Source organism: Xenopus laevis, chromosome 8L, assembly GCF_017654675.1.
Source record: "Xenopus laevis strain J_2021 chromosome 8L, Xenopus_laevis_v10.1, whole genome shotgun sequence".
Lineage (NCBI taxonomy): Eukaryota > Metazoa > Chordata > Amphibia > Anura > Pipidae > Xenopus > Xenopus laevis.
Genome location: NC_054385.1, coordinates 34,976,756 through 34,996,075, shown reverse-complemented (window position 1 = coordinate 34,996,075; position 19,320 = coordinate 34,976,756). Strand labels below are relative to the sequence as shown.

The following is a 19,320-nucleotide window of genomic DNA, read 5'->3' as shown; positions in this document are numbered from 1 at the left end:
GCAAAAGTTGAGGCAAAACAATCCTATTGGGTTTTTTTCAGGTTTCAATTATTTTTTAGCAGACTTACGGTATGGAGATCCAAATTACAGAAATATCCTTTGTCCGGAAAATACCAGCTCCCGAGCATTCTGGATAACCGGTCCCATACCATTATTAAAGGCATTCTCACGTTGATGGGGTACTATGGTACTATGGTACTACTTGTCAGATGTAAAAGTAGACAAAAGTTAAGATGTTAAACATTTTTATTACTAACAAAAAAAAAACCCCAAACATAAAAAGAAAGCAATGCCTTTGTACACCCATCCCGTGGATGAACACAGGCCCGGTTTGAAACCTGCACATCAGTAAGCCAGTACACTGCAGAAAGATACAGCAAGAATCTGGAAGAGAATAAATAATGCCGGACAGCACATGCATAAGGTCAGTAGCAAGAAGTAAGGGCGCCAGAAAAGTTCCAGCAAATGCAGGTAGAACATAAATTAGAGGACGCACAAAATAAAGTGGAAATTAATCTCAAATATGAGCTTTGGTTTTAGAACAGATATTTCAGACACTTCAATGAGAGCTACATAGCACTGGAATATATGTTGCATGTATTTATATTGTATACAAGCTCCCAGCTGAACGCCAACAACAGGCAACCCAAGGCATAGCCATCAGAGAAGAAATGGCAGATATACTGATCATGTAAGGGGGGAAATACAGACACTGAGCCAATATTGACCACTTCCACTGTCTCCTTTTGCTGGCATTCACTAGATCAGGGGTGCCCAAAAGGTAGAAGGGGATCTACCAGTAGAACTTTAGCTGGTGATCAGTAGATCTCAAGACACGGTCAACAAGCCGCTTGTCTAAAGGTGGCCATAGGGCCGATAAAAGCTGCCGACAGACCGTGTCGGCAGCTTATTGGCCCGTGTATGGGGCCCCCCGACGGGCTTCACCGATCAAGATCTGGCCGAAAGTCGGCCAGATCTCGATCGGATGGGACAGAAAATCCCGTCGGATAGCGGCCGCATCTATTCGTTGATGCGGTCCCGCGATCCGACCGCCCGTTAAGGCATCGTTAGGATCCGATCGTTGGGCCCTAGGGCCCACGATCAGATCAGCCCGATATTGCCCACCTCAAGGTGGGCATATCGGAGGGAGATCCGCTCGTTTGGCGACATTGCCAAACGAGCGGATCTCTCAGTGTATGGGCACCTTAAATCACCCGTTTCATTCAGATGTTTATTACTTAAGTTTATATAAGTAATAGTTGTCTGTTAAATATAGCAGTGTACATTTTCTGTATATTTAAGTAATATGTTCCAGGGAACAGAATGCTTTATGTGTCTAGATCATAATGGGACCACATCACTAAAAGTAGACCTCACATTCCTGCACTAGATGAATGACTGACACGTGTGACGTGCAAGAGAAGGAGGAGCTTTCAAATTCCACAGTCAACATGACACTCCCCCTCCCCAAAATATATTTAGAAAAAAAAAAAGCCCACTCTAAAAATAACAAGTAATAAAGGAGGGGGGATGCCAGGGGAAGCTATGAGACTGACACTAAGAAGGTGCAAAGAGAGCAAGTCAGACCCCGATTGTCCACCATTTAGAACTTCTCAAGTCCAGATATCTGCCACCTCTGCCACTGGTGCGTAAAGTAGATCTTGTGCAGATACATTTGTGCAATCTTTGTTTAGATTTAACATTGTTTTTTTTATTCTTTACTGACACAGGCTGAGATGTAACGTCCGTTCCAATGGGAGACTGGAACTTGCTGGGAAAGCTTCTCGAGAGTGCACAGGAACATTCGACTGTAGTGGGCAAAGTCTGGCTGACTGTCCTCTTCATCTTTAGAATACTCGTCCTAGGATCAGCTGCCGAAAAGGTTTGGGGGGACGAACAGTCTGGTTTTACCTGTGACACCAAACAGCCTGGTTGTCAAAACGTGTGTTACGATCACACGTTTCCCATTTCACACATTCGATTCTGGGTGCTGCAGATCATCTTCGTGTCCACCCCAACTCTCATCTACCTGGGCCACATTCTGCACCTCGTGCGGCTGGAAGAGAAGCGCAAGCAGAAGGAAAAGTTGCGGCAAAGCAAAGGAGACCCCCAGGGTGACAAGCAGCTGCTCCTAGTGCCAAACAAGCCTGCCAAACTCCCTGTTAAGGATGACTTGGGCAAAGTGCGTCTGCGAGGGGCGCTGCTGCGCACATATGTATTCAATGTCATCTTCAAGACCTTGTTTGAGGTAGGATTCATAGTGGCGCAATATTTGCTTTATGGATTCCAGCTGCAGCCACTCTACACCTGCAGCCGCTGGCCTTGTCCTAACACTGTAAACTGTTATATTTCTCGACCTACAGAGAAAACTATATTTATTGTTTTTATGTTGGCTGTTGCATGCTTGTCTCTGCTGCTCAACTTGATAGAGGTTTACTATTTGGGATTCACAAAGTGCAGGCAAGGACTGTCCCCATCACAGAATGAAACCATAACCAAGTTACCTACAAAGACTAGCAGTACAACCCTGACCCACATTATCCCCCACTATCCCCATTATTCTCCAACTGAGAAGGGATCTGCCTTCAGTCCATCACTTGCGTTTCCCCTGTCGCCAAACAAGAATGCGTCCACTGTAATGGACAGCAGCCAAGCTGCGCGCAAACAAAATCGCGATAACCAGGCCGTGGAACGCAATGGGATTCCTGATCTGAACGTTGCATCTGAAAGCAGCAGCGAGTTGGACCAATTTGAGCAGCATCGGCTTCCCAGCAGAAACAGCAGGCATAGCAGCAACCGATCCCGGCCGGGAGTCCTTGCGGTGTAAGCTTGCTGATCAAGGCATAAAAACAGCAAACTTGTGCCACAATACTGGGTGCACCCTAGAAATAATAATGAACAGGTTTTTTTCTAAACAAAACTCATCTTAATTTGAAAACATTCAGGTTTTATGTTCTCTAAATGTTTACATGTTTATTAAAATTAATATTTAAGTAAGTCAGTGCCAGGTCTTACTATGGGGGGGGGGGAATTAACTGTTATTATTGTGTATTTTAATGAATGGGATTGTGCTGCAAAAAATAAGTACTGCTTCTATGTACAAAGATAAATTGGTGATAAAAAAAATATATATTTTAAAATGTTCAATAGTCATTAATGAGAGTTTACAACCTACTCCCCTAAAAAGCATTAATCAAGTGTGAATGAAGGCCGAAGGCATGTGTTGGGTGTGAAAGGTAAAGTCTGTGTATAGAGAAGGCAGTGCCCATTAGTATGCAGTAAGAAGTTGACTCTTTTTTCATTTAATTGGGGCAGGATAGTTGGGAATAGAGAAGAACACCAGCTTGGCATTTGTATAACTTTTTCTTTTTAATGCAACCTGTGAAAATTGGTTTGATTCCAATAAAATGACCTCAGAGCAGGGTTACCATGTCTAATTTTCAAAACCAGCCAAAGTCAGATACAAAACCAGCCCAAAACTAGCCAAGAGGCGCTTCAAACGTAGCCCAGAAATAGCACAATATGTGCAGTAAAAAATAAAAGTCTGGGGAAAATGCGAGAATGTTTAAGCATGACAGGAGACAGAGGTACAGAGCCCAAAATCTGGTAACTCCCAACTTCTACACAGGTCATTAGCCATTGCATGCTGGGTATTGTAGCCTTACATTAAACTTAGCAGTTGGCAAATTGTTACAAACAAACTACATTACCCAACATGCAATGGGAGAAGCAGGTTTGGCACATTAGGGCAAGAAAAAAATTTGTTACAAACCAGCCAAAGACCCAAAAAGTAGCCCAAATCTGTACCTTGGCTAGTTTGTACTTTCAAAATGGGCTTTAAATTAGTAGCCCGATTTGGCTGGAAAATTGCCAACCTGGCAATCCTGCCTCAGAGGTCCTGACTTGTGTTCGAAGTGTTCATTTGCGGCACTCAGCACGCCTCCGTTTATTTCTGTCTGTGTGGAGCACACTGCGGCTGCATTGCTTGTTTTGCAGATTATTTTGGGAGAAGTATGTGTTGTGACAGCAGCTGTCCCTGCACACAAAGGTCTACATTGACAAGGTAGGAGGGGGGAGGAACAACAGACACGGGACTGTTTTAGTTCGAGGGTAAAGAGCTGGTTTAGAGTAAGGTACAGAAGTGACGTTATCTGCCTTGAGCAGGCCTGGGCTGGCAATCTGTGAATTCGGGCAAATGCCAGAGGGGCTGCTGTAAGATGCTATAGACCAGTGATCCCCGACTAGTGACTTGTGAGCAACGTTGCTCTTCGACCCCTTGGATGTTGCCCCCAGTGCCCTCAAAGCAGATGCTTATTTTTGAATTATTGGTTTGTTGTTGCATAAAAACCAAATGTACTGCCAAACAGAGTCTCCTGTAGGCTGCAAGTCCTCATAGAGGCTACCAATAGCCAATCATAGCCCATATTTGGCATTCCCAGGAACCTTTTGCATGTTTGTGTTGCTCTCCAACTTATTTCTACATTTGAATGTTGCTCACGGATAAAGAAAAGGCTGGGGACCCCTGTTATAGACAGTCCTTACTTATTGGGCTGGTGGGGGCCATTTGCACCTCTGTGTACTTGAAATGCCTGGGCCTATTTTGAATCCCTGTCCAGACCAGGCCTTGAGCTTCCAGTCTCGAAGGGACACTTGAACAGAAAAGACCATTGATAAAATGGCATATTACTAATCCCTCTTTTTAACCACCACTCACACATATCTTAACATGCAAAAAAAATTAATTTAAATCATATTCAACCCCTTTTATAACACCAGCTTTGACGTGTGTTCCTAAGTGACAGAATAAAGAGGGCGACTGATTTAAATAGTGCAAATTGATATTTTTGGTAATTACGTGAGCAGACTTCCAGCCTGTGGCCCTCCAGCTTCTACAGACTGCAAATCCCAGCATCCAATCAGCATGTTTGTGAAGGTTCTCATTCATCCAGGTCATGGTATATCTGTAGAAATAAGTCAAATCAAATGGACTTGCTGCGTCTGTTCTCGAAGAATTTTCCCCAGTCATCCAACTGGCTTTCTCAATTCAGAATTGAGAAAGCAAGTTGGATGACTGGTGCAACGTCTTCAAGAAAAACACAGCAAGTCCAGTTGATTTGATTTATTTCTACAGACATCCCTTCAGCAGAAATGTTGAGAGCTGTACCTTAAAACAGTTAGACGCTTGTAGGATGAGAGAGTATTTTGTTTGCACTCTCTAACTTATGGATCTAACACACATTTCTCATGAGGTCTATTGATCACAGGGTCTTTTTTCCCATTGCTTGTGAGGGGCAATCAGCCACCCAAGAAGGAATTAAAACAACTTTATTTCCAATTAAATGATGTCTCCCACACAAAGGGTCCTGCCAGGGCCCGGCAATATATGTATGTGAACATGAGGCGGTTGCACTCAAAACATTATGTACAAATTCAACAGCAGCTGAACAAAACCAGAATAAAGTAGAATTAAAAAAACATCCCGTCACCAACTCTGGTCAGGTAACTGGCCAATGCAGGGCTTGGGTGGAACATCACCCAGCTCTAGGGGGCATAAGGGCAAACAGGCCTGGAGAGCAGGTAGGGAGGAGCGAGATCAGTACTGGAAACCCTAATCCCTTGAGAATGGGAGCAGTTAATGAAAAGAGGGCAAGGGGATGTAGGGCCACCTGCTGGTGAGGAACATAGTTGTATGCAATGGTGTCAGGAAGGCCTAAACAGTACATTTAATTTAAGACTGTTGTAGAAGCAGTTTAGTGGTACAAATTCAGGCCCGTTAAAAAGTACTATGCAGTGAAATGACATGGGACACTGGGTGAGTGTATAAAAAAAAAAGTTGAAGGATGTATGTAATGTCGTTAGGAGGGAAATGTGGGAGTACATTGGTGTATTAATTCCCACCTCAAACTAACTGGATCTTGTTTTCTAGACAAAGGTCCGTTTTTGTTTTTATGCCTAACGCAGTCAATTTGAGTTCACAAGAGCTACAGTTGCAATGAAGTCAAAAAGTGTCCTTTCCGCTCATTGCTGGAGGAGAGGAGTTGGGTGTTCTGTTAAACTGCTGCAGAACAATTCAGTTCAGAAAATTATGAGAAGAGATAAGCCCCAGCCCAGCTCTGGCTGAGAACATGCCTTATAGTAGACCATAAAGACCATTCTGACCACCCTCACTCTATTTAGTCACCCTGCAAGTTCTTCTGATTCTGTCCATTGGAGAATCCCGTGGAAGGGTGCAGGATTTACTCAGTTTTCTGTGTGATGGAGATGCCTGCTAATATCAAATTTAGTCTGTGTCCTCCGTGGCATCACTCCCCCGTGTATGTTCCTCATACACTTCCCTCACGGCCAGAATACGAGTCAGCATACTCTGAAGCATGCTCTTGTCCATGGGAACCACAGAGTACCATAGAGGAGATTCCGCAACACAAGACCTTTCAGGTTGCAGGTAGAACAGCTCCCCAGAGTTACGAAGGTTTTCAGGGCTGCGAATGTGAAAAAAAAAAAGATACGCGAGGCTGTACAATCAATGTTTTCTAGCACTTGATTTCGAATGTTCCTGCACAACTATATAGCATTAGTATATAATAGGGGAGGTTTTTATTCAAGGATGGCTCATGGTGCGTCTCTGTAACATAGAGAGGGGCTTCCTTCAGATAAGTCAGTCTTTTTGAATCACACTAATATATATAACCATAACTTTCAATTTCAGCTCTCCATTTCCACATCTGTCTTTTTCAACTTTCTAGCTTTCCCAATCTTCCCTTGACTATAACAAAACGCCAAGAATGCCTATATAGTGGCTTAACAGTAGTGCGTTTCTGGATTGCCAAATTATTATTTTTATATTTTTTTACATGGGCTGATGGACTTTTAAATGCAAACAATGATTATTTTAAGAAGCCCTATGCAAAAGATTAACTCAGTCTGACTGTAAAATGAAAATTGTAGGAAAAAATCTTTGCATAATCACAAAAGAAAAAGATAAAAAAGGGCAAAGTCTGCACAGTAAGCCAGAGCATGTAATCAGCACTTACTACCTACTGTTAAGAAGCCTTTAAAAAAAAACTTTCAAATAATGCTATATTTTTTTTTTTTTCCCACTTGATAACAGGGTACTTTGATTGGTTAGCGACCAATCCACAGTAGGGTTCATAAAAAATATTGCAAAGTACACATCTAATAAGGTACTGGGCAGAAACTGCACTCAAAAACTTTAAACTTCGAATAAGTCATACCATTTGGAAAGGTAAAACTCATAAAACTTCACAGGGCAACGCAACGGGTTCATCTTGTTCTCCGGCTGCTCTACAACAGGCTGGTCATCTTCTCGCTTCCGCTTTGCAGAGCTTTCTTGAAAGCGGGATACAAAGACAATGTTAACTTTATGCATCAGATTATGACTTCTAAATTATGCAAATCCAGAATGTTTAGGCAAGTGGACAATAGATGTCCCAGTTGGATTGACACAGTTATGTGCAGAAATGAAGGGGAAGTTGAAGTATGAATAAGTAGAACAAAATACATACCTCTACCCTTCTTCTGTCGAACTGGAGGATAGTATCGGACGCTAACTATCTTTACAGTGCCTTTGTTAGTTGAGCACTTACGGGAATGTCTCACAACATTACTGAATGACAACTGCATGTGTTCTTCTGCTGTACGCAGCCCAAAATACTTGGTATTGAAGTACATAAGTGTGTTAAGGAGAACAAATGGAGAGTAGACGCCTAGCTGTTTACAGTCCCACAGATGCTCCTCTTGTACACGAGAGAAAGACAGTCCTGCAAACAGAAAGCAAACATGCGTGTATTACCCACTATGTCTGACCAGGAACAATCCAAACTGTTACAAATAGTGCTCCAGTCATAACCTTGTCCAACCAGCATAACTTACTATTTGGTGTCAGGCTCCGATACCATGCAGTCAGTAACTTATTCAGCTCTTGCACAAACGTTAGATAATACAAGTCCGTGAAGATATTCACCATTCGGTTATTTTCCAGCAGATACTGCGGTAGATAAGAAAAAAACAAAAAAAAAACCATCTTAGAGCGTGTCACATAATTTACACATAAAAAAGCAGCACATTGCACCTTCCACAAATTCAGATATAAAGTGCTGGGTAGGTTTTTCTCTTATAAGTTGCTTATCTTAAGTCTACAGTATATACAAGAAGACTAGTAACACTATGACGTTAAGAGAGAGAGCAAGTTGAAGAGGTCTCCTCACCTGCTGGATGCCCAGACACAAGTAGAAAATGCTGTCTGGCTCATATCTGTCTCCATTTGGTCTTGTTATTTCCTTTACAAACTGTGCTAAGCCATAATTTAACTCTGCTGCTGTGCAAGCTAAGATTTCCTCTTTTATACGCATTGGCTTTGCTGCAAAACAAAAGTGGAATATTATTGGCTAAGATCTCATGTAGGGAATACAACCAGAGATGCACAAGTTCAGAGAGGAGAAACAAATACTCTAAAGGGATACTGTCATGTTTTTTTTCTTCAAAATACATCTGTTAATAGTGCTGCTCCAGCTGGCTTCTGCACTGAAATTCCGTTTTTTAATTTTGAAATCTGACATGGGGCTAGACATATTCTCAGCTTCCCAGCGCCCCCAGTCATATGACTTGTGCAGTCACTCTTTACTGCTGCACTGCAAGCTGGGGTGATATCACCCCCTCTCTTTGCACCCTAGCAGAACATTATCAGAACAATGGAAGGATAACCAGATTACAGCTCCCTGGTAGATATACTGTAAGAACAGCATCAACAGTAAAAATCAATGTCCCACTGCGACTCCTCCAGTTATATTGAGTAGGAGAAACAATAGCCTGCCTGGAAGCAGTTACATCCTGAAGTGCTGGCTCTTTCTGAAAGCACATGACTAGGCAAAATGACCTGAGATGGCTGCCTACACACCAATATTACAACTAAAAGAAAATACACTTGTTGGGTTAGGAATGACATTTTAGTAGAGATATTTGCAGTGCAAACAACGTAATTTAGAAATAAGTACAGTGTGAGTGACCAAAAGAATAAGTTAAAAGGTTGGTTTTGTCCAAGCTGCACTGCAGGGGTCCTGCGAGACCTCGATGTAATATGATAACTGCTTATGTTACCTGACATATACCTTTGTGTTGTATGTTATGTTTAAAATGTAAATTAACACCTTTAAAAAAAAAAAAAGGTTGGTTTTGTCTTTATTTTCTTTATAGTGGAGAACGTTTCAGAGATGTCGTTGCTAAATAGGTAATACATGTTACTGTTGGATCCTGGAAGCTTATGGACTTGTCATATGATGTTTGGCCCACTAGTGGACCGGAGCAGCAAGGCACAACAAAGGTGTAGACAGTGCCCAGAGATGATTGTACGAAAAGCTTTTCAATCCTATTGAAGAGTCATTCAAAAGGTGGACAGAAGACACACCATCTCTCATTCACAACCATGCAAGGCTGATAATATAATCACAGGAGGATTCAGAAGCAAAGACAGGCAGCAAAAAATTTCTTTTGAGGAAGCATGGGTCATGTGACTGGTTAAATCTGTAACCATGTGACTGGTAAAGCCTGTAAGCATGTTTTATGGGGTGGTTCACCTTTACGTTCATTTTTAGCATGTTATCGAATTGCTGATTCTAAGCAACTTTTCATTTAGTCTTCATTATTTATTGTTTTAATTATTTGCCTTCATGATCTGACTCTTTACAGCTTTCTAATGGGGGTCACATTTATTGTTATTGCTACTTTGTATTACTCATCTTTCTATTAATGCACTCTCCTATTTATATTCCAGCCTCTTATTTAAATTGATGCATGATTGCTAGAGTAATTTGGGCCCTAGCAACAAGACTGCTGTAATTGCAAACAAGAGAGCTGCTGAATAAAACTTCAAAAGTCAAAAATGACAAATAATGAAAACTAAATACAAATAGTTTGAGAATATCACCCTCTACATCATACTAAAACCCCTTTAGGAGAATCCTCATTGAGCTAATTGAGCATGTAAAGAGGGGAGACAAGTACCCAAATTTAACGACCAGAAAAAATACTACATTAAGCTTTTCTCCTACCTAACAGGTTAATCAGTTACATAATCGTAAACCAGTGCTTTGGTGGTCTAGCTGACTCCAAGGATTAAGTGTATGCACTGTGAAAAAGGTAACAAAACCTGGAATGTAGTCAAACAGCCTTCATATTGACCTTGAATTTATTTGCATATGGAAGTGAAGTCACTTCCAAAGGGACTCTTAGATGTCTTTGGTTGTTCATAAGTTTCCCTATGCATATTACACTTAGCATAGTGTCACAAGGGGATTAGTGTCTGCTGCTTCTTGTCTGAAAATACTTTTGCAAGTAGTGGAGAATCAGCAGCACACTGGATTAGTGGTTTGGATGCTGAAAGTGCTTCAATGGCTCATTATGGCCTATAATGAAATACTTTTGTAGTGTTCATTTTGGCCCAATTTCACACTACCCTTATAGAATTGTGACAAAAACTGTAACCAATATTCCATGCTAAAGCCTCCATACAAAAGATAAAAGCCAAAAGTCTGTATTTTTAACATGTATTAAGTATACACACGTGTAGTAAATCACTTACGCCCAAAACGGAGTTCCTCGCCTTTACTGGGCTCTACTCCCTCATACTTCCTCTGCACCCAGGCTTTCCAGGCATTTACACCATATGTAAAGCTGAGGCTGGTGCTGGACTTGCGACTAACTGCGGAATCCTTCGAACTGCTCTCTTTTTCAGACACAAGCATTCTCTTAGGGCCCTGTTGGGTATAAAAATATGATGACAAAAGATCCTCAGCCCACTGACATGACATAAGTTAGAGGAACAAATCTCTTAAGTCTATTGTCAGAAGTTATTGTAAGAAAATTAAAATTGTAATATTGTCATTATTGGCACAGTTATGCTGTATGTTTTTGTCTCTTTAGAAGACATTTAGTGCTAATAACTTACTTTTCGTAATACTCTGGATGCCTCCTGATCAGCAGCATCATCGGAACCCACAAGACCACAGTCAAACAAGAAATCCACACTCTGATTAATGTCCAGTGAGTCTGTAGAGGCACAAATATACTGCCAATTAAAATGTGCAGTGACAAAACGGAGAAAGTACGGTGTTTCTAGGAAAGTGAGGATGAAAGAGATCAAACTGCAGGTGACAGAGTAACATGCAAGTGTAGAAAGAGGGCTTACTTTTAGGAAAGTCTGCTTCCAGGTCCCGTCCTGGCTCTTCCATCACATTTGCCATTTTCACAGCCATTGCCAAAACGTCATCCCGAGCTGGCCCAAACAGATCGCAGTCTTCTAAAAGCCCTTCCGCACTCTGATCACTGGCAAGCTCTACAGCAAAACAATAATTTATACATTCAAGTAAGTTTGCCAAACAGCATCACCCACAGTGTTTCAGGAAGCACTTGCTACATACACAATCCAGTGTCCTCTTGCCACTGGACAAATAACAATACAGAAATTTCAAAAGCAATCCAAATACAGTTATGGGACCCGTTATCCAGACTGGATAATGGATCTTTCCATAATTTGGATCTTCATACCTTAAGTCTACTAGAAAATCATGTAAACATTATATAAAAACAATAGGCTGGTACTGCTTCCAGTAAGAATTAATTATATCGTAGTTTGGATCAAGAACTAGGCACTATTTTATTATTACAGAGAAAAAGGAAATCATTTTTAAAAATTTGGATTCTTTGAAAAATGGAGTCTAGGAGACTTCAAAAGAGGCTGACACAATCCTGGAACCCACTAAATAGTAAAGTCGGAGTCAGATGGTAAAAGGTTAAAAAAGCTTACATTTTATTTTTCCAAGAATTAAGAACCAAGGCCTGATCCGTTGTGTGTCTACCAAGGACACTTAGGCTGATAGTCATAGGCTGATGGAGTCTATGTGAGAAGGCCATTTCCTAATTCGGCGGTTTCCGGATAATGGCTTTCCGGATAATGGATCCCATACCTCTACACAAAATGTCTTTATTTGTGAAAAGTGGCCGAGCTGCAAGTAACTGAGGCTCTTTATCAAGCTCACTTGCAAACCCTTTCACGCAGAAATAATTTATTTATTAAACTATGTTCCCCAAAACAAAATCAAAGCTCAAACATATGTCTTACCCCCGAGATCAGATGACTTGTCCAGCTCTTCAGCTTCTGCAATCATTTCAGCCATAGCTAGAATGTCAGCCTCAAGTGGGTTGGATGGAATTTTTGCTTTAAGCTCCTCAATTGTTTCTATAATCTTATCAGTACTTTCCAGGGTGGTTGGCAGCAGCATAGGTACAGGCACCTGATAGAGGGCAGAAAGGAATGGCAATGGTCTATAAATATAGGGAATGTCATACAAAACAATTAGGGAGAACATTGGGGGGTACCACCTCAACAGAAAATAAAACTAAGAGAGGGCAATACACTGATTAAAAAAATTGATAAAAAACAGAAAAATAATGAAACGGTAAGGTAAATAATAATGGAAGACAACACCTACCGGGACTGGAATAGATACAGGAACAGGCACTTTCTGAGAATATAGGTTCATTGGTACTGGCACAAATATAGGTACTGGGATGGGCAGCACTATAATTTGTGGCTTCCAATCCTCTTCTGCAGCACATATAAAGAAGAAATAAATTAGTAAATTACAGGCATCTACTATACACAATAATAGTCAATTATAAACATAAAGAATCTGGGCTTTCATCTGAAATCTTGGGGGCCCCATGAACACAAGCATGTAGTACAGGCATCAGACCCTTTATACAGAATGCTTGGGACTTGGAGCTTTCCTGATAACGGATCTTTCCGTAATTTGGGTTGTACCTTAAGTCTATTAGAAAACCATGTAAACATTAAATAAACCCAATAAGCTGGTTTTGCTTCCAATAAGGATTAATTATATCTTAGTTAGGATCAAATACAAGGTACTGTTTTATTATTACAGAGAAAAAGGAAATCATTTTTAAAAAAAAATCGATTAATTGGATAAAATGGAGTCTATGGGAGATGGCCTTTCCATAATTTGAAGTCTTTTGAATAACGGGTTTCTGGATAACAGATCCCATACCTGTACCAAATTTTCTGACCACACCCCTTGTATGCTCTATTCAAAGGAAAATGTAACCGTTAACTAAAAAAAAACCCTACCGCCCACCTTACATATACTCCCATCCCACCTCTCCCCCCCAAGCTAGCCGCTTACCTGGCGAAATGCTCCTAACTTTTCACTTACCCCTCAGTGCAGATTCAGGGATCGAAGTTCACGGCAGCCATCTTCCGGGTCTTCAGTAATCTGAGAATGAGACCGGCGAAGCAGCGCATGTGCAGTTGGAGCAATTTCCGGGTTTGCGACAACTGAGCAGCCGAAATAGACGGAAATTGCCAAATCGCCAGGAGGAAGACACGAAGACCCAGAAGATGGCTGCCGTGAATTGTGATCCCTCAATCATCACCGAGGGGTATGTAAAAAATTAGGGACATTTCCCCGGGGTAGCAGCTAGTCTGGGGGGAGGGGAGTCTACGTAGGATAGGAATGTTTTTTTTTTAGTTAAGGGTTGAATTCTCCTTTAATGAATCAACTAGCAGCTAGGACAAAATGCTCAACTTGACAGATGTGTTTTTTTTTTTTTTTCTTCCAATCACAGCTACTGGTACAAACCCAAAAATCTTTTTCCTGAAAAGCACAGATGTAACTAGAGGGAAAAAAGACGAGTTGTTTGGAGTCAAATTTTGACCCGGCCTGGTACAACAGTCACAGGCCCACATAGCCCCACCCACCGAAAGGTAGCCCCTGGCTTGGCTTGACCATTATAACAGTGCACCTTCCACACTCACCAGTCTGACAATCTTTGCTTTTGGTCTCAACCCGACAGGACACCCCACGATTCTGCATTAGAGGTTTGCACATAGCAGCTTTGTTCTTGCGAGGAGTGCTGGAAGGGGTTTGGGGTGGAGGTGGGGGCGAAACTTGTGCTGTCCGAGGCTTTGGAGAAGCCTTTAGAACAAAAAAAATTTCAAAATTCTTAGATAGATTCAGTAATCCACTTGGTTTATCTGCCCTTGTCATTTAATATGTAAATAATTAGGTCAAACAACTTAACCAGTTTAGCTGATTCTACAGGACTACATCAGCTTCAGGGATGCACTAAATAGAGTTTTATGATATGAGTTTGGTTTGAAAGGCACTAGCGACGATTCCTGTAAGAGAAGACTCTATATCCAAAGAGAGTTCTGGTCATAAAGAATGCATGTTTTTCTGGTTCTGTACTTCATACCCTATCTTTAGGTGTCTGGAAGGAGATGGGTTATAAAAAGGATTAGGGATCAGATGAATCCTGTTGAGATTTGCCCAAATTCTTTGCGAGAGAATTGATACTCGGGGGAATTTGGAAAAAGTGAATATACCGCCCTACCACGTTCTCCAAACATAAACAAGAAGGATTTGCAAATTCAGTCCATGCTCAATTCTTAATTGCATAATAAGACAAGCATATTAACAGCAAAATGAAGGATATTGGAAATAAGGGGGAAGTGGGTACCATACATCACTTCAACAGAATATATAAATGAAGCAAGTATTGGCCATTTCCACACAATTTAATACGAGCTGCCTGACATGGAGTTACAGCAAATAAGTAAGCACACTTCTGATGTCTTACCGTATTGGTTTCTGTTTTTGGCTGGGCATTTGCGGACGGTTTAGATCCTGCGTTTTGACCTATGTACATAGAGGAAATGAATATAACTCACCCCAAAATAATTTAAGCATTTTGAATAGACATTTCCCAGCCTCACACTGTTATCATTTACGGTGTATCTAGGGTATGTCTTATATTCATATAAAAAACAAGCAGTTGGAGATTCATTAAACTGACCAAAATAGTCAAAAAAGTATCAACTGTGTGAAAAAACAGGAGCAATCCTTCACTGAGGAGTACGGGTAGGGGCACACTGGGCGATTCGGGGAGATTTAGTTGCCTGGCGACTAATCGCCTCGTCTTTGTGGCGACCAAATCTCCCCAAGCGCCTTCCCTCTCTCTTGTGCTGGCTAAAATGAAAAATTGCTCATTTCTGAAGTTGCCTCACGAGGGAAGGCGTTCGGGGAGATTGGTTGTCGCAAAGACGAGGCAATTAGTCGCCAGGCGACTAAATCTCCCCGAATCGCCCAGTGTGCCCCTACCCTAAGAGAGTAGGCTGAGAGCAAGACGTAAGGACTATTAGAACAAAGTGGATGCCAATGCAAATTAAAAAAATTATGAAGTCTTTTAATTCTCTCAATGTGTAAAGAATTCATTCTGTTGAGAAGTTTCGTTTTCTCTCATCTTCAGAGATATTATGTTCACTACATTGCTTTTCTTTACAAAAGAAAAGTAGTTAAGTAATACTTCAAAATATTCAGATGTATAATGAGGCAAAATATAACTTCGTTCCTTATGCAAAATATAGCACTGGCCACTGCAACTATCCCACACTATATGCACAATTATACTTGCACCCAATCTGCGAGTCTCATGAGCAACATACCCTTTTTACTATAGAGCAAGCTCTCAGGCCCTTTCTGTGTGTCAAGATTAGGCTGGTTTTGTTGGTTGTAGAAGCGTAGCAGACATTGCTGATTGCAGAAATGTTTAATTTCCCCGCGCCAGTGAATTGTTTCCACCAGTTTGCCTTGACGCTTGCAGGCATGGCACCTTGCAGCCTGTATGGAGAGTGACAAGAGCAGATAATTGGCAACAGAATGACATGCATGCAGAGCAGGAATGTGAATATAACATGAATGGGGCAGACAGAGCAATTTGTAGAGTTTAGAATATAACTTCACATTCTCGGAGTTACTAATAAAAGCATACTTCCAACAAAGCTACCACAGCTGCCTGTGTGGTATAACTTGTAGGGGTGCCGAATTGTAATTGCACCACAGCGGTTACTGAAATCCACATAACTATATAATTGGCTATTCACAGCACACATCTAAACACCTCTGGTGATATACGAATATGATGGATGCAGTGAATCTTTCCCGCTCAAGGGACCCATCAACTAATTTTGCTATTTCCATGCCAGGTCTGTAACCTGGCATTACTTAAGTCAAATTTAAAATAAAAATGTGTCTAATAAAAGAAAACAGAAGTCTAAGCAACTTTCCAATATACATTTATTACAAATTGTCAATGGTTTGTAACTTACCTATATCTGTATTGCTATTGAAAGCTGTGTTTGTCTGTCCCTTTCTATCCTCTACTCTGATGACTCAGATTAGTAATGTGAGGGTCGGGCTTTTCCTGACCCGCACTGACCCGAGCCCGACTTCCTGGTTTCTTTTATAGACCTGTGCCACCCCGCCAATGACATCACAAAAGGGACGGTACGAGAGGCGCGCATCTATAAAAGCTCAACCTGGAAGTCAGAAGCCAGCATTTAGAAGGCGACCCGGAAATTAGCGCGAGTTCGACTTGAACTTGTGGGTATCGGGCCGGCCCACACATCACTAGCTCAGACAGTTGAAACAATGTAGGCAGAAAACCACTAGCAGAATTCTGCTCACTAATTTCTGTCCTACCGCGGGCAGTAGCCTCCTCTCTCTTCCTCATTGAAATTGGCTCAGAACGAATAAACTAGACAGGTTTCGGCAAAGAACTTCAAATCTCTTAATTTTTAGCACAAATCTGCCGAAGTTTGTTTGCACCAATTTGAGAGTGGAAGCTACTGCCTGTGGTAGGGCAAAAATCAGTCCGCGGATTTCTGCCCCCGTGTGGCCCTAGCCTAAAGCTGGCCACAGACGCAAAGATCCGATCGTACAAATCGAGGATTCGTACGATTTTCGGGCCGTGTTTGGAGAGTCCCGACATTTTTCGTCCGGCGAGGATAGGTCGTTTGGTCGATCGGACAGGTTAAAAGATTTCTGTCGGGTGCCGATAATTTCTCTGCATGTATTGCTGATTGTATGATTTTCAGAGGGAGACTGTCACTAGCTTTGTCGGACATAACTTTCGTATGATTGCTGTCAGGGGCAGAACATCGGCTGGTCTGTTCTTTTGTACTTTATTTGATCGAAATGGTTAGTGGCAGGTCGGGAGATGGGGAAGTCCGATCGTACGTTGATTCGTTTGATTGGATCTTTGCGTCTGTGGCCAGCTCAAGACAAGCCAGCTCATTAACAGACCTGTCTTTGCTCAGGGTACTAAGACTTTTGAAACATTGTTTAAAAAGTTACAACCCGAAATGCTGCTTTCGATAGCCTCTGTATTTACAAATAATTTTAAAAGCAATTTTTAATAAATATAAATTGGAAAGTTGCTAAGAATTAGGTTTTCTTTTATTAGGCAATATTTTATTTTGGGGTTGACTTGACCTTTAAATTTAATGACTAAAAATGTTAAAGGAGTAATTTACCTTTACATTTAGGGTAATTTACTAAAACTTGAGTTCATCTCAGTTTTTTATTAAAACAAAGTCAACCAATCACGAATCAAATGCATTTATCAATAATTCTACTCGAAGTAGAAGAGGGTAAACATTGCAACAAAATCGAACGGTGTTTCGAGTCGTATGATTGATGCTCCAAAAACTCGACTTTATCAGACGTAAACCCAGACTTTATCGGATTATCCAGCACAGATCATATCATCACTTCAGGGACATCTGCCATTGACTTCCACAGGTTTGAGATGGGAGTATTTTCGGATTTGGATTTTTAGCAGTTTCGGGGTATAATTAATCCCTAAAAAGTTTTATATTTTTCCTCAAAAAATTCAAGTTTTTCCCTTTAAAACCTTGACCAAATAAAGTTGAAGTTGAATAAATGGGCCGCTAATAATAATAATAATAATATGATTGGGGCTGTGATATTATATTATAAGACAGTTTGTACTTAGATCTTCATTATTTACTTAGGTGAATGGAAGGGTTAGAATCCAAGTTGTTCATGGTTTTGATTTTTTTTCCCCCATGTTCTGCACCCACAGGCAGGGAGACCAATGCTCTGCTGAACCTTCAGTTTTGGTCTCCATCTTTGTGTTTAGTGACCTTCATGGACCAATAAAACTTATGCTCTTCCATGTGGTGGAAAACACAGGACAACAGAACATGAAAAATAAATAAGGAATTGATTGTAAAGTAAGATAATCCCACAGACTCATAAACCAGAGACTAAATAACCACTGAGGCCTGATGCAAGTGTTTCATAGCAGGTTAATTCTTCTCTAATGAGCCTTATATTAACACATCCTTCTGTATTTAATATACGGTAAGGGCAATAGTAGACAAGATTACAATACAAATCATTAAAAATACATCTTGATCCAGAAGAATGGAAATCGTCGTTTGTAAAACACTTTACGTGGTGATCTAGTGTAATTGTGGAAAATATATAATAAAAAAAAACAAAACACACTAATCTGGTTTAAAAGTTTTTTATCTGACACTGAGTGACGTCCTGTCTGTCTTCACCCTAAGGCTGTGCAAACGCACCATTTACCTATACATTTACCCCCATATGTAATAAAATAAAAAACTCAAAGTCGGCCCAGGTGCAGTTGGCTAGAGCAACACATAATATATTTGTTTTGAAACAAGTGAAAAGAACTGCTATAGACGAGTAGCAGACTTTGCCCCTTTAATTACATTAGCAAAATTAGCAGAGTCAGCTCCAACACCCTGTTGATCAGGAATATCTGGTGCACGTACAATTAATGGCCACAGTCCATTCTCATACTAAAGAACGTTTTACTTGCAGCACCAAATTATCATATAATAAAATGACTTTATTAGATACACATGGCAGAGCCTGGATAACAGCATTGTTTCAGGCCACAGTCGGCCGACCAACTCTGTCCACAGCCTCTATTATGGACAACCAGAATTCTAATAATAGTTCTTTGCTTAGCACTTAGTTAATTACCTTGAAATACCATAAAAGGTACTTGCTCTTGCAATCTTCACTGCAGAAGTCCCATGTGCTGCCATCCAACTCCTCAGTAACTGCCCGCTGGCAAGTCTGAGAACAGTAAGTGCAGGTGATACAGCACAGCCCCAGGTTCTTGGTGAAGTCTTGTTTGTAAAGCAGCACACAGCCTGTATAGAATTATAAAAGCTAGGGCATGACTCGATCTCAAGAAACATCCCTGGTTATTTTTACAGAACAGCTCCTCTGAAATATGAATACATTATGTATAAAAATTATACTAACCTCAAAATCCCCCTCCCTCCTTTTTCACAATGAACCAATACAGGAGTTTTGAAAAACAGAAACAGAGGCTGATAGCAGTTACTGGGGGTCATTTATCAATACCGGCAAATTTGCCCATGGG

At 41.0% G+C, this 19,320-nt stretch overlaps 2 protein-coding genes across 4 annotated transcripts in view; one reads left to right on the top strand and one right to left on the bottom strand.

The window, feature by feature from the left end:
* The first annotated feature begins 1,567 nt into the window (after window positions 1-1,567).
* Window positions 1,568-2,997, top strand: MGC69466.L (MGC69466 protein L homeolog). The gene is given in 2 exon segments (NM_001086015.1): window positions 1,568-1,645; window positions 1,731-2,997. A coding segment is annotated over 1 exon segment (1,074 nt). The 5' UTR covers window positions 1,568-1,645; window positions 1,731-1,753; the 3' UTR covers window positions 2,828-2,997.
* A 2,314-nt stretch (window positions 2,998-5,311) lies between these two features.
* zmym3.L (zinc finger MYM-type containing 3 L homeolog) overlaps window positions 5,312-19,320 on the bottom strand; it is a 44,360-nt gene continuing 30,351 nt past the window's right edge. For all 3 annotated transcript variants that reach the window (XM_018229732.2, XM_018229731.2, XM_018229730.2), the window contains exons 12-25: window positions 18,912-19,084; window positions 15,536-15,710; window positions 14,671-14,729; window positions 13,847-14,006; window positions 12,504-12,619; window positions 12,134-12,305; window positions 11,201-11,347; window positions 10,961-11,061; window positions 10,595-10,769; window positions 8,226-8,377; window positions 7,891-8,005; window positions 7,524-7,778; window positions 7,233-7,347; window positions 5,312-6,479 (exon numbers count right to left, since the gene is read on the bottom strand). In XM_018229732.2, coding sequence (XP_018085221.1) covers window positions 6,281-6,479; window positions 7,233-7,347; window positions 7,524-7,778; window positions 7,891-8,005; window positions 8,226-8,377; window positions 10,595-10,769; window positions 10,961-11,061; window positions 11,201-11,347; window positions 12,134-12,305; window positions 12,504-12,619; window positions 13,847-14,006; window positions 14,671-14,729; window positions 15,536-15,710; window positions 18,912-19,084 — 2,114 coding nt within the window. In that variant the 3' untranslated portion in view covers window positions 5,312-6,280. The remainder of the gene's footprint in view (window positions 6,480-7,232; window positions 7,348-7,523; window positions 7,779-7,890; window positions 8,006-8,225; window positions 8,378-10,594; window positions 10,770-10,960; window positions 11,062-11,200; window positions 11,348-12,133; window positions 12,306-12,503; window positions 12,620-13,846; window positions 14,007-14,670; window positions 14,730-15,535; window positions 15,711-18,911; window positions 19,085-19,320) is intronic.